This window comes from Heterodontus francisci, chromosome 5 (genome assembly GCF_036365525.1).
Source record: "Heterodontus francisci isolate sHetFra1 chromosome 5, sHetFra1.hap1, whole genome shotgun sequence".
NCBI classification, from domain to species: Eukaryota; Metazoa; Chordata; class Chondrichthyes; order Heterodontiformes; family Heterodontidae; genus Heterodontus; species Heterodontus francisci.
The window spans coordinates 148,336,744-148,352,523 of NC_090375.1; the positions used below are offsets into that span (position 1 = coordinate 148,336,744).

The window sequence follows — 15,780 nt, forward strand, 5'->3', positions numbered from 1 at the left end:
ACGTGATAGGGGAGGGCGTAAAAGAGGAGGTGACAATTGCACTGTTGATTAAAGAGACAATTACTGCAGTAAGGAGGGATGATATCCTAGAAGGTTCCTCTAATGAGGCCATACGGGTAGAACTTAAAATCAAAAAGGGGGCTATTACTTGGCTGGGACAGTATTACAGGCCTCCAAACAGTCAGGAAGTGGTAGAGGAGCAGATACGTAGGCAAATCTCACAGAGATGCAAAAATAATAGGGTAATAATAGTAGGGGATTTCAACTTCACCCTATATTAGAGGGGATAATATTAGTGCAAAAAGCTTAAAGGGGGCGGAATTCTTCAAGTGCATTCAGGAGAGCTTTTTGAGCCAGCACGTAGAGAGTCCTACAAGAGGAAAACATAAGAACATAAGAAATAGGAGCAGGAGTAGGCCATTTAGCCCCTCAAGCCTGCCCCGCTAGTCAATAAGATCATGGCTGATCTGTCTCAGTCCTCAACTTCTCTTCCGGACCTGCTCTGCCTAACCCTAGACTCCACGAGATTTCAAAAATCTATCTCCCTCCTCCTTAAATACATTTAGTGACCTAGCCTCCACAACTCTCTGAGGTAGAGAATTCCAGAGATTCACCACCCTCTGAGAATAAATTCTTTCACATCTCAGTTTTAAACATGTGCCCCCTTATTCTGTAATTATGTCCTCTAGTTCGAGATTCCCCCACTAGTGTAAACATCTTCTCAGCATCTACCCTGTCAAGCCCCCTTAGAATCTTATGTTGTGATAAGATCACCTCTCATTCTTCGAAACTCCGATGAATAAAGGCCTAACCTGTTTAGCTGTTCTTGATAGTATATTCTCCTTTAAATACGGGGACCAAAACTGTATGCAATACTCCAGGTGTGGCCTCACCAACACCCTGTACAGCTGTAACAGGACTTCCCTATTTTTAAACTCTAACCCCCTAGCAATAAAGGTCAAAATTCCATTGCCTTCCTAATTACTTGCTGAACCTGCATGCTAACCTTTTGTGTTTTACGTACAAGAACACACAGCTCCCTCTGTACTGCAGTATTTTGTAGTCTTTCTCCATCTAAATAATAATCTGCCTTTTTATTCTTCCTACCAAAGTGGATGACCTCACACTTTCCCACATTGAACACCATCTGCCAAATTTTTGCCCACTCACTTTACCGATCTATATCCCTTACAGATTTTTTGTGTCCTCATCACAACATGCCTTCCCACCTATTTTTGTATAGTCAGCAAATTTAGATACATTACACTCTGTTCCTTCCTCTAATTCATTAATAGAGATAGTAAATAGCTGAGGCCCTAGGACCGATCCTTGTGGCACCTCACTAGTTATTGCTTTCCAACCTGAAAAAGACCCATTAATCCTGACTCTCTGCCTTCTGTGTGTTAGCCAATCCTCAATCCATGCCAACACATTACCCCAAATACCCTGAGCTCCTATTTTGTACAATAACCTTTTATATGTGGCATCTTATCAAACGCCTTCTGAAAATCCAAATACACATCATCTACTGGTTCACCTTTATCCACTTTGCTTGTTATATCCTCAAAGAACTCTAACAAATTTGTCAAACATGAGGCAGAGGGTGATGGTCGAGGGTTGTTTTTGCAAGTGGAAGCCTGTGACCAGTGAGGTACCTCAGGGATCAGTGCTGAAACCCTTACTGTTTGTAGTGTATATTAATGATTTAGATGTGAATATAGGAGGTATGATCAGTAAGCTAGCAGACGACACAAAAATTGTGGTGTTGTAAATAGTGAGGAGGTAAGCCTTATACTACAGGATGATATAGATGGGCTGGTAAGATGGGCGGAGCTGTGGCAAATGGAGTTTAATCCTGAGAAGTGTGAGGTGATGCACTTTGGGAGGTCTAACAAGGCACTGGAATATACAATGGATGGTAGGACCCGAGGGAGTACAGAGGGTCACAGGGACCTTGGGGGGCTTGCCCATAGATCACTGAAAGCAGCAGCACAGGTAAATAAGGTGGTTAGGAAGGCATATGGGATACTTGCCTTTATTGGCCGAGGCATAGAGTATAAGAGCAGGGAGGTTATGATGGAGCTGTATAAAATGCTAGTTAGGCCACAACTGGAGTACTGTGTACAGTTCTGGTCGCCACACTATAGGAAGGATGTGATTGCAGTGGAGAGGGTGCAGAGGAGATTCACCAGGATGTTGCCTGGGCTGGAGCATTTCAGTTATGAAGACAGACTGGATAGGCTGGGGTTGTTTTCCATGGAGCGGAGAAGGCTGAGGGGGACCTGATTGAGGTATACAAAATTATGAGGGACATTGATAGGTTAGATAGGAAGAAACTTTTTCCCTTAGCGGAGGGGTCAATAACTAGGGGGCATAGATTTAAGGTAATGGGCAGAAGGTTTAGAGGGGAGTTGAGGAAGAATCTTTTCACCCAGAGGGTGGTTGGAATCTGGAACACACTACCTGAAAAGGGGGGGGGGGGGGGGGGTAGAGGCAGGATCACTCATGACATTCAAGAAGTATTCAGATGAGCACTTGATATGCCACAGCATACAAGGCTACTGGCCAAGTGCGGGAAAATGGGATCAGTTAGGACGGGTACTTGATGGTCGGCGCAGGCGTGTTGGGCCGAAGGACCTGTTTCTGTGCTGTAAAACTCTATGACTCTAAGTACTGCAGCAATAAACACCATTAGGAAGCTCTCTTGTTATGGACATAACTTCTCAGTATTTGTTTTGCTTACCTAATGCATCATCTAATGCTTCTGCACAGTAAACCCTACAATTGGCACCATGTACTTTCTTGCCAAAATTAAACAGCCCTATAAACTTCTGTGCAAACTGTTTCGACAGGCAGGAGGTTCAGTAAACAGTAACATAAATTTAAGATAATTGGAAAAAGAACCAGAGGCGAATGAGGAGAATTTTTTTCTTTACATAGCAAACCTGACAAAGCTCATCAAAACTGACAACCGCATTACATTCATGATTTTAAAAAATTCCAGACACCTGCACAATGTGCAGAACTTACTGCTGTGCTTGAAGTTCCAGCAGTATCTCAGCTACCAATGATAGATCTACTATTGCACAAAGATGCGCTGAATATGTCAAAACAGAAGCGCCACTAACTTGAGAGAAGTAAATCCTTACCGATTTCAACATAACGAGTGGGTAAGTCCCTTAGATCAGTGGGATCACGCTCCTTCACCACACATACCTGAAGAAAAACAAGGTGCCTTACAAATTAAAGAGTCAAAAGTTCTCCTCCTGGGCAGAAGGTGCCACCTACGGTAGCATTTTACAATTTGAGATGATGCGTGCCAAATTGCTCCATCCTAAGTCACTTTCTCATCCTTAGCTTTAAACGTATTTGAAAGAGTGACATCGCACCACATTCACCACACCCCACAACACCAATAGGTTCCACTAACATGGTAAAAATATTTACTGCATGATAAAAAGGATGCACCATGCAGATCTCCTAATTTTCTTTACTTGGCCTATCGCATGGAGTAAAGGTCGCAGCTGCTAAAACACTGATCCCTTGATGTGACAGCTTTTACTGAAGGTATTTTTAAGAACACATCCCAACTCACTACATCCTCCATTCCACAGAGAACCCTAAAATGGAACTGCCCTTCCAGCATCTGCATTCACAGCCTTGGAACTGTACAACTGCAACACCCCCAGTATCTGGATTCACAATCTGTAACTGTGCAACCACCTCCTCCCCACAGCCCTCAGTATCTGGATTCACAATCTGTAACTGTGCAACCACCTCCTCCCCACAGCCCTCAGTATCTGGATTCACAATCTGTAACTGTGCAACCACCTCCTCCCCACAGCCCTCAGTATCTGGATTCACAATCTGTAACTGTGCAACCACCTCCTCCCCACAGCCCTCAGTATCTGGATTCACAATCTGTAACTGTGCAACCACCTCCTCCCCACAGCCCTCAGTATCTGGATTCACAATCTGTAACTGTGCAACCACCTCCCCCCACAGCCGCCCCCACCCCCCCCCCCCCCCCCCAGTATCTGGATTCACAATCTGTAACTGTGCAACCACCTCCTCCCCACAGCCCTCAGTATCTGGATTCACAATCTGTAACTGTGCAACCACCTCCCCCCACAGCCCTCAGTAACTGGATTCAAAATCTGTAACTGTGCAACCACCTCCCCCCACAGCCCCCCCCCCCAGTATCTGGATTCACAATCTGTAACTAAGGTCCCATTCCTCATTGCAGCCACTGCCCCTCAGCATCTGGATTCAGTCTGTAAACATGCAACCACCGACCCCCGTCCCAGCATGTGCAGCAGAGTCAGGCCAGAAGTTCTCCGCAACAGATGTAACTGAAGCGGTCTAGTACGGAAGGAGACAATTTTCTATGATTCTCCATGGTGAGAGAACTGGTGTTTTCAACAAATAAAAATCACAGAAACTTAAGATATATTCAAATTTTCCTTCCATGAAAAGAACGTAAAAAATCCTTCCGGGACTTTCCTTCCCCATCAAGTGTATGGGCTGTAAAATTAAATTATAAAATTTACAAATAATCTGAAATTTAACAAATCTCCACAGATCAGGATATAAAGTAATGCAAACCAATTGTATTTGTATAAATATTAAAAATGTGCCATAAATCACTTGCAGTAACACTTGCTGTCATGGACTGAGGAACATTTATTTGAACAGATTTTAATCTATTCAGTTTTATTTTCCATTTAAGCATTCTAAGCAACTGTCAAGAAAATGATCAGGGAAGAAAATATAAAATTATTTAAAATAAATATATTATGAGCTACGTTTGATTTTAGTGGCACGGTTTACTTTTCTTTGACTGCTTTAGCTTTGCTGTGTGAAAATAAATGTTTCAAAAATTACTGCGCTCTGGAAATGTACAATAATATCTATTGCACATATGAAACAATGTCCACCTTTGTGAGGGGTGAATACATAACTTATTCTTCCTTCTACTTTGAAATCTGGTCATGTTACAAACAGCCTCACTAGCCAATACAGCAGACACAGGTCTCAGCCAATGCTGCTGCCTACTGGTCACAAGAAGATTCGCAACAACGGCCAAGGGGAAAGACCTCTCCTCCGAAAATTATATACTCATTAATCTAAAGATTGAAAATCTTTTAAAATAAGAAATATGACTAAGAAAATGAACATTAAGATTACTTGTCTTAACTGATCTACCTTCATATTTTTGGGAGAAGTTAAAACCTCCACAATATTGCCTTTGATACTAACGGGGAACGTACCTTAACAGATGTTGCCCAGCCAATAATGAGTGTTATGTTGTCTTTCCAGCAGAGGCTGCAGAGATACATATCAGGACGAAAGTTTGTATTGTCTCGAGATATGTTTGTGATTCGCTGCTTTGAGCTAGCATCATATATCTTGACTCCCTGAGAAAGAAAAGTAGCTTGAGTGTGATCAGAGAGGAGTTTTAAAAAAAATGGTGCGCTATTCCAATGAAATGAATCACAACACTGAAGGAGATAGTTCTTGAGAGAAGGGGGGACCACTTTGTCATAAAGTACTTAACCCTCTTGATGTATCTCATGCGCTTTATTTTCTTTTAAGCAGTTGATGATGAATTAAGACCAATCATCTTCTAAAATGCTGCCCTGCAATGCCCAGATGTTTAAAGTTAAGGGGATGCTCATGTGCCTAGTGGTCACCAAATTTATTACTTTCCATCCAATGAAAAGCAGACCTCAAATTTTGAGATGCCAATATCATGGGCACATCGAGGGAGTCAAAGCTAAAACTATGGTTCCATTGGAAACATCACCTTTAAAATCACAAGGGTGAGGATACTTTAGAAGCAATGATAACATTTTGCCTTGTTTCTCTCATTAATACCGTAATCTTTTAAGTTGCATCTCAACGTTTTATACCTTTATATTGAACATAAAAGCATTGTTGAATTTGTACAAGGTAGACCTTAGATTACAATTGGAGTATTGCATGCAATTTTGGCCATTTCAAAACAGCAAGGACAGTTGAATCATCTCTCTTTTTTCTAATTGATGTAGACGTAGAGCAACAACTATAATTTTATATTCAGGTGATTAAGCAAGATAATTGTGTTAGTTATGGAATGTATCACTGTGACACTACTTTTGTATTTGTGAATTGGATATGGAGTTGTTCTACATTCTTTTCTGGGCGTTAACAGTCTCACACTGGAGTTTTTAATTTTCCATTTGTGTATCAAGTATCCACATTTAGCATGGTTTACATGGATAGGATTTAGGTTTGCGTTGAACCACACGGAAGATCGAAACCAAGGAGCTTCTGCGTTGGGTCTTTCATGAGGTGTTTGATGGTGGCTTTTTGTAAACTCCATTCGGTTTTCCAAGCATCATCAGGAATGAAGCCGCATTGTTGAAGGTTAAGTGCACAGGTCCAAACTTCAAAGAGGGGTTGAGGGACATTGTTGAGATTCTGGTAGATGGGGTGACGTTCGTCTTCCTTGACTCGCTGGACTTCCCAAAGGGTTGTGATTTCATGAGGAATGAATGGGGGAGCGATGTGTGACAGCACAGTTAGCCAGGGTTGACTCGAGAGTTCCAGAGATACACCACCTTGCAGCGTTCAGTCGGATATCAACAAGTCAATACTTCTGGTCCATCCTGGTGCATAGCACTTGGCTATGCAGTACACAAGGACCATTGCTGATGTCCAAAACACTGATATTGATGATTCCCAGCTTGTGTTTGCCAGTTTCTAGACCAGGTTGACCCCTATCTTTGTCTTGGTGACCAGCTGCTTCGGGTGGTCGTGGAAGGTTAACGTGCGATCCAACTTCACTCAGAGATAGGTCAGGCTCGGGCCATGTTGCACAGTATCGCTGCAGAAGGTCACTTTCAGGAGTTGCTTAGTGTTCCTGTTATCAAGGTGGGATGCAGTGACTGTTGTTTTGTGGGGGTTTAGCTTAAGTTTCTATTTCTAGAAATATTTCTCCATGCATAGATCCCTGTTCGTTGAAGGTGGCTGCTTGAGTTGCCAGGGCAAAGTCATCTGCATATGCAAGTTTGTGGGACTTTGTTGGTGACAATGAAGAGCATCAATGCAAGTACTGAGCCTTGTGGCAATCCGTTGTTGAGGAACTGGATCGAGCTGGCATTGTCATCCAAATGGACACTCAGCTGCCTATTGCTCAGCATCGGCCATAGCAGGCCTAATGTTTTGAGGCAGGGGTGACCATTGTGAGCTTCAGCATCAGTCCTTCAATCCAGAATTTGTCATAGGCCGATGACAGGTCTACAGAGGCTGTATTTCTTCTGCAATCCAGCCTTGATGCGCATTGCAAAAGCCAAAACTTGGTCATAGTAACAATGATGAGGCCGGAATCCTGCCTGTTCTTTGGGGATCACTGACTTGATGAGAGGGCTGATTCTCCAGAGGATAAGTTCCAGGAGTTTATAGATCGCGCACGAGTGATATCGGCCTGCAGCTCCTGATCAGCTTGCCCAGTTTGAGTCTGACAATGACTGACCTCTCCTACTATGCTTTTGGGATGCATCTGGATTTCTTGGTTATTGATGTACAGTTTCAACAGCCATTGGATTCCCTGGGGCCTAGTTGATGAGAAAATTCTGGAAGGGCCTATTGGTAGGGAATATTTTGCAGAATGCGTGAAGTAGCTGCTGCTTTGATCTTTAGAAATGATAGTGAGGTCTGGGTTGTAGTCATGCTGCCATTGAGGAGTTGAAGACCAGTTGCAGATCTTCCATGGACATCCAGTCTGTGAGGCCTTCGCCATCAGCTTCATAATGGCCACCATACTGTGGGGTTAAGTTAGCAATATATAGGGCCAGGATTGGTACACTTTGGAGCACTGGCTTCGCTCTTTTCAAATTAGGATCTTTGTACACGTTGGTATCGTTCAGCTCCCCCATCTTGATGTTGGTGATGCAGTGGCTTCCCCTTCAGTCATGGGATTTGGAAGGGGGGGGGGGGGGGAAGGGAAGTGGGGAGTGCGGGGGAGATGTCGAAACCTGTGATGGTGTTCTGCATGTATATGGTCAGGTCGTATTTTGGATGGTAGTGGCTAGTCGTCAGGTTGTATCGATAGATACAATAGCAGCTGGCCTGTTGGTCATTGGCGACGTGGATTGCTTGAAATGTCAGGATGTTTATGCTATGTGAATTCAACATGTTTGCGAGATACTCTCACTCGGCTGGGAAAGGCCCTCAAAGTTGAGCTGGAGAATCCCTGTTCCAGGACCTATCTGGCATGTTGCTTGATAGAGCCATGAGAAGGGGACAGTGAAGAATCAGTAGAATAATACTGGAAATAAAAGCTTGAAAAATTGGAATTTTTTCCAGCTGGTATAGAGAAGGTTAAATGGAATTTAATGGATGTTTTTCAAAATTATAGGTAGTTTTGAGGGCGATTAGTGAAAAGCTGCTTGGCGAATGTGTAACAAGAGAGCAGGAATTTAGGATTATAACTAGGACGACGAAAGGAAAACCAGGTGAAATTATTTTTACACAGAGGATTATTGCAACATGGTACGGTTCATCACATAGAATTACTGAGGCAGAGACTTAATTTAAAAGAGAACTATAAAAAAGTATTTGAAAAGGAATATGAATCAAAAGAGCAAAGGAATAGAAATGGGACAGACAGTTCCAATTTATAGTTCCCTCATAACAAGAGGATCCAGTGAGAATTTTTCAAGTTTGTTATACTATTAGTACAGCAATAGAATTCTATACCACACTGTTTGACCACGCAATGAGGTTGCCCCTCCATTTGACATTCGTTATGGTGCCTTCTCCTTCGTGCAATACAGTTGTTTTCCACCGGTTCAACCAGTTCCGTTCATACAGCAGTAACTTTAGGAAAAAATTTGGTGGTGGGTGGGGGGAGGGGGGGGAGATGTGGGGGGGGAAAGAGGAGAGTGGTGGGAGATGAGGAAGGAAAGAATAGGAAAATTATGGTTAGAATAGCACAGTCAAAATGCAATTCCTATAGCTTCTGTACAATTTTCTTTCTGTAGTGAATAACCTTTGCTAAATTAAAACACCAGACATACAAATGTAGAGATACATCCTTAGAGAGATGACAAAATTTGTAATTATGGTTCCCAGCATTGTAACTATCAGTTGAAAGGTACAGTCCTAATCTAAATTAAAAGCTGAACGTTAACTCAACTATTCTTTCAATTAATCTTCATTAGTTTTCATTTTATTGAATATTTTGGCTGGATTTGCAGCTTTCTGGAAAGATCTAGTTTCAACATTTCTTCTCGTCGTGTTGAATCTGTATGACACCTCATCATTGTTTCGATCAGGGAGATGGAGTCAATGCAGCTGCACCATCAACCACAAGGGGGCAGAACAATGCAAAGAAAGAAAGATCAAACCAAAGAATGGCACATTGGTTATTGAGAGCCCGATGAGCAGAAAAAGTGTGTGAGAAAGGGAAGATGACAAAAAGAGAAGGAAAGAAAGGAAACTAAATCCAAGTGAAGAAAAAAAAAAGTCCTCAACTGGTACCTTTGCCTTCACTCTCCAGACTTCTCTACCAACTTTAAACAGTGATATTTTGCGAGTTATATAATGATGCATTCTTTATTTAGGAAATTTTCCTTTTATTCATTCTGAGGATGTGAATGTTTCTGCAGTCCATGTGGTGAAGGTGCTCCCACAATGCTGTTAGGTAGGTAGTTCCCGGATTTTGACCCAGCGACGATTAAGGAATGACAATATATTTCCAAGTCAGGATTTGAGAGACTTGGAGGGGAACTTGCTTTTTATTCATTCATGGGGTGTGAGGTCACTGGCCAGGTCAGCATTTATTGCCCATCCCCAATTTCCCTTGAGAAAGTGGTGGTGAACTGCCTTCTTGAACCTCTGCAGTCCAATATGGTGTAGGTACACCCACAGTGCTGTTAGGGAGGGGGTACCAAGATTTTGACACAGCAACAGTAAAGGCACAGCGATGCAGTTGCAAGTCAGGATGGTGTGTCACTTGGAGGGGACCTTTCAGGTGGTGATGTGCCCATGCATCTGTTGCCCTGGCCTTCCAGGTGGAAGAGGACGCAGATTCAGAAGGTGCTGTCGAAGGAGCCTTGGCAAGTTGCGGCAGTACATTTTGGAGGTGATGTACTTGCTGCTCTTGTCCTTCTGGGTGATGGAAGTCACTAGTTTGAGGTATGCTGCTGAAGAAGCCTTGGTGAATTGCTGCAGTGCATCTCATCAACAGTACACACACAGCGTGCTGGAAGATGCCACTGTGTTAGACAATCCACAGAAATTATATTTAGACACCATTGTCCTATCGTGTGGAACACACTGTTACAAGGATAATCTATATTACATGAGGAAGCTCAGGAACCACTAAAACAACCCCAACAGTTATTAGTAATATCCTAACCAAGTGGTAAGTTTGGGCACAAGGCACACTTTCCATTAGTTGTTTGCTTTTTATTTTGAATTGCCTAACACAGTGGTATCTTTCAACTAGCACTTACCACATGAAGAATGCATTATATAACTTGGAAAACATCACTGTTTAAAGGTGGTAGAGGAGTCTGAATAGTGCAGTCTGATTAGTTACTCCACATTAAATAGATGGAGCCAAGATAATAGGTGGTCTCTTTTTTTTGGCATGGCCTTTGTTTCATTTCTTTCCTCCCCCATTTGTCGTCTTTCCTTTCTCAGTTTCATTTTCTGCTCGTCTGGTTTTCAATAACCAGTGTGTCATTCTACAGTTTCATTTTTCTCTATTTCTTTTATTGACTGTTCCTACCTGAAACATTTTTTAAAAAATTGATTTCTCACATGGTGCGGTGCCTATAATGGTCAAGGAATTGATGCATTTAAGGCTGTCTAGTAAACCTGAGAGTTCGTTTCCATTGCTAACAGAAACACACGCACATTACTACTGCTGTAATTTTCCACACTCTGTGCTACCTTTCACAGATCCTACACTGTACGGCAAAACAGAGTCAGCACCTGCATTATAGCCTGTCTGAGTTGGAGCACTATTGCCTCTTAAGTTAGAAGGCTGCAGGTTCAAGTAGAACTCCAACGATGTGAGCACAAAGTCTAGGCTGACACTCCAACGCAGAACTGGGGAAAACATGCATTGTCCAAGGAGCCGTATTTCAGATGAAACGTTATACTGGGGCTGCATTTTCCCTCTCAGGTGAACGTAAAAGATTCCCATGGCACTACTTGAGGTTGTGAATGGTGCTATATAAATGCACGTTCTTTCTTTGCATTTCTAGAAGCAAGTTTTCAAAGACTTCACAGGCTTTGATGAATGGAAAGAGCCATTTTAAAATGTAAACTAAATGACTTTATTGATGGTGCTGTATAACTCATGATTAAAAAAGATAAAGAAAATTATATACTGATCAGAATGGTTACGGAAACCATCATTCACATAAGGAAGCTAAACTCTAGAGAAAGGAAATTATGTTGAACTTGTATAAGACACTAGTTTGGCCTCAGTTGGAGTATTGTGTCCAGTTCTGGGCGCCGCACTTTAGGAAAGACGCAAAGGCATTGGAGAGAGTACAGAAAAGATTCACGAGAATGGTTCCAGGGATGAGGAACTTCAGTTATGAAGATAGATTGGAGAAGTTAGGACTGTTTTCCTTGGAGGAGAAGAGAAGGCTGAGAGATGATTTGATAGAGGTATTCAAAATAATGAGGGGTCTGGACTGAGTAGAGTAGATAGAAACTGTTCTTGCTCGCAAAAGGATCGCGAACCAGAGGGCACAGATGTAAAGCATTTAGTAAGAGAAGCAAAAGTGACATAAGGAAAATCTTTTTCACGCACCGAGTGGTTAAGGTCTGGAATGCACTGTGGTGAGAGTGTGGTGGAGGCAGGTTCAATTGAAGCATTCAAAAGGGAATTAGATAATTATATGAAAAGGAAGAATGTGCAGGATTATGGGGAGAAGGCGGGGGATTGGAACTGAGGGAATTGCTCTTTCAGGCAGCCAGTGTGGACATGATGGGCCGAATGGTCTCCTTCTGCACTGTAACAATTGTGATAGAAGAAGCTGATACAGAACAAACTTCTTATGCTCTATAAATCTCCAACTATAAGTTCTGCCTAAAGCTATGCATAAAATGTTAAACAAAATCAGAAGCAACTGAAAACACTCAGTAGGTCAGGCAGCAACTGGGCAGAGAATAGGCAAATTGATGATTTGGGTATGGACCCTTTGTCTAAACTGGAAGTTATCAATAAACAGCATGCAAGAAGGAACAGAAAAAAGGAAAAGGGGAGTGGAAAAATGTACCTACAGATAACAATTATTAACCTTTCCTTCTCAGATCCCCTGCTGTACTTTTCCTTTTTATTGCAGCTTTTTTATATATACTCCCAAGGCACTCATTTTTTTTCCCTGACTTGACTTTTTAAAAATTAACCCCTGAAATCACTACCAGTGGAAGCTGTACAACTGAGAGTTATGACAGGGTATCTATCTGACTGACAAAATATCACAGTTAATTGAGAACTGCTTGCTGTTTTGGAAAAACAATCTTTACTAGCTCACATACAATTTGCAATTTAAAACTGCGCAAATCGTAGAATCATACAGAACAGAAGGAAGCCATTCAGCGTATTGTACATGTGCTGGTTCTTCAAAGAGCTATCCAATTCCCTGCTTTTTCCCCCAAGAGTCCTACAAATTTTTCTTTACCAATTCCCTTTTGGAAGTTACTATTAAATCTTTCACCACTCTTTCAAGCCAGTGCTTTCCAGGTCATCATAACACGCTACAAAAAAAAAAAAAATTCTCATCTCTTCTCTGTTTCTATTGTCAATTATCTTAAATCTGTGTCCTCTCACTACCGACCCACCCACTAGTGGAAAAGTTTCTCCCTATCTATTCTATCAAAATCCTGCATAATTCTGAACACCTCTAATAAATTTCCCCTTAACCTTCGCTGCTCTTAGGAGAAATGTTACAGCTTCTCTCATCAATCACATCAGCTTTTTGCAGACAAATTCAAATATGTATGCCTGTCATTAAAAGAGCCAGGAGCCAAGTTTGTTGAAATATGTAGGAAAAGAAAGATACCTGGAAGTGAGTTGTGAGACTGCAATTTGAAAAATGTGAAAACCGTGTAATTTTGCCTATATTATAATCACGTGTTTTGTAGCTTAATAAACTTTATCAGTTGAATTGGACATCCATTCGAAGTAATAACTCCTGAACTCCAAATTCATTAGGTTTACTATTGACAAAAAGCAACAAAGTCTTAGGTATGAAAAGGATTCAACACCTCCAGCCCAAGAAAAACACACATGGACCCCACGTCCTGTAGCTGCATTAGTATTCCTGCATAGTTGTTTTGCTCCCACCTACCATGTCTGCTGTACAGGGCCAACCACAAAAATGATTAAAAATAAGAGATAACATAGCAAAACTAGGTTACACCATATATGGTATATACAGGTTGGTTTTGCAAGCTAGCAGGAACACCAGGTTTGAGCCAATCAATAACAAGCAAGGTGTAGATGTCAACTAAACATCAAGATTAGATTAAGCAATGTTGTCAATTCCTGTACCCCTCTCATAAAGTATTGTTTTATTAAACTACCACAGTAAATACCCTCTGCAACTCAGAAGAATTGGAGAAATTTCTTGTTTTCTAGTCTTTCAGGTTGTGAAAAAAGTCTTCATCAATTGACCCTGTGTAACACAAAGGCAACACTGAGACCTCCTCAACTCCCAGCCAATTCTATCTGCTTTTCCGCTACAGCATTTACGTCATACTGTACTTTCAATGTAGTAAGTAACCCCAAGGCATTTCAGAGAGATGGAAGTGGAAAGAAAGAATGGGAGAGCTATTGGGGAGGCTTTTAAAGGTGTGTGCTATAGAATACTGAGCCAAGACAGATAATGGGCCTGTGACTAAAGTAGGGAGTAAGCGCTCAAAGGAAGTCAGAGTTGGAAGAGCAGAAGCATGTACTTATTCTGGAGTGGGTCCTTGATGTGGGAAAGATGTCGACAGAATTTTGAACTCTGTGGAGAAGTCAACAGAGGTTAAGTGTGGACAGGATGGTAAGCAAGTGGGACAGAATGCAGGCAGTGGAGATCTGTATGAGTTGATGTTTATGTAGGGTTTATATAGGGTGGAGCTCCAGAAGTGTTCTGACAGGTTTCCTAAGGTTGAGGCCAATGAGAATGATTTTTGGCAGTAAAATGTGTGAGGTAAGGTTGGAGGGAATTAATGCTAGAGAAAAAGAAAACTTGCACTTATGTAGTGCCTTTCATGACCTCAATGTCTCAATGCATCTTACAGCCAATATTATCAGTCAAATAGATTTTCTCACAAGATAACACAGTTTTTTCTTGCCTATCCAGGTAGTTCTTAAACCAGTTGAGTCTTTAAGCATTTTGTTTTGCTATGTCATCCACTCTAAATTTCAGGAATTTTCCACAATTCAGTGCATATTTAGCAAAAAGCTTGCAAAACTAAAAATATTTGTGTATTTTTTTAATGGGCTCTAGAAAGTTTTCTCATAGAAAGAATGGACTTGCATCTTGCATTTGTATGGTGCCTTTCTCAATCTCAGAATGGCCCCAATCGTTTTACAGCTTTTGAAGTACTTTTGAAGTGTAATCACAATTGTATGAAAAAAGGCAGCCAACTTGCACTCAGCAGGATTCCACAAATAACAATGTGATAATGACTGTATAATCTGTTTTAGTGACATTGGTTGAGGCATAAATGTTGACTACAAAACAGGGGAGAAACCAGGATAAATGCCCCGACTCTTCTGAAAAAACATTGTAGGAACTTCTACATTCACCTGAGCAGGGAAAGTCTATGTTTAATGCCTTACCTGATAGACAGCACATCTCACAGTGCGATACTCTCTCAGTCCTGCACTGAAGTGTCAGCCTAGATCATGTGCTGACATCTCTGGACTGAGCCTTGAACCTATGACCTTCTGACTCAGAAGCAAGAGTGCCACCCGAGCCAAGGCTGATGGAAAAGTGGTCTTAGTGATGGAAAGGATTTGGACCTTAGTTTAGTATTAAGCTGGATATTGAGGCTGCGCATTATCAGGTTCAGTCTGAGCATGCAACTGGGAAGTGGATGAAATCAGGGTCTAGGATACAGGAGTTTCAGTGGGATATGTTAGTGTCTAGAAATTGCTTAAAAAAAAAAATGGATTTTTTGTGCAGCTTATTTAAATTAAGAACAATTAGTAAACCACATAAATTAATAATTACAACTAACAAGCATAGCATTGCTTTTCATGAAAAGGACTGTTCAACTTTTGGCATTTACAATGCAAGTCCAGTTCCTTGATGCTTGTAAATGAGGAATCACACTAACACTGTCCCAGCTCATTACACACAGGGAAGTTAATCAGAGCCAAAGGGCAATTCGCATTTCATCACTTTGGGCCACAGTTGTACCCAAGTTTTAGAGGGAACAGGAAAGTATGATAACCCACCAAGATATCTAGAGCCACATAATTCAACTGAAATATTTTAAAAAATGGTTAACCTTCAGAAATAAAAAAAGAGTAGAATTTTGTAAAATCCCATAACAAGTAAAGTTTGCTACAAAAACAAGCTTGTAGTTTGAATTGTGGGGGCCTGCAGGTTTGAAAAGGCTGGATATATTTTTGCCGCATCGGTAAATAAATCTAAATCAGATCAAGATCAGTTAATGTCAACATGCGATACATATATATGAATGGGAACATTGAGTTTAACTAAATGGACTGCAAAAAGAAAAGTGGGTAACTCAAATAATATTTTAAAC

The 15,780-nt window shown here is 41.4% G+C and overlaps 1 protein-coding gene across 2 annotated transcripts in view; it reads right to left on the minus strand.

The window, feature by feature from the left end:
- Positions 1-15,780, minus strand: part of vps41 (VPS41 subunit of HOPS complex) — a 197,715-nt gene that overhangs the window by 97,621 nt on the left and 84,314 nt on the right. For both annotated transcript variants that reach the window (XM_068032225.1, XM_068032224.1), the window contains exons 8-10: positions 8,743-8,862; positions 5,271-5,417; positions 3,150-3,216 (exon numbers count right to left, since the gene is read on the minus strand). In XM_068032225.1, the coding sequence (XP_067888326.1) occupies positions 3,150-3,216; positions 5,271-5,417; positions 8,743-8,862 (334 nt within the window). The remainder of the gene's footprint in view (positions 1-3,149; positions 3,217-5,270; positions 5,418-8,742; positions 8,863-15,780) is intronic.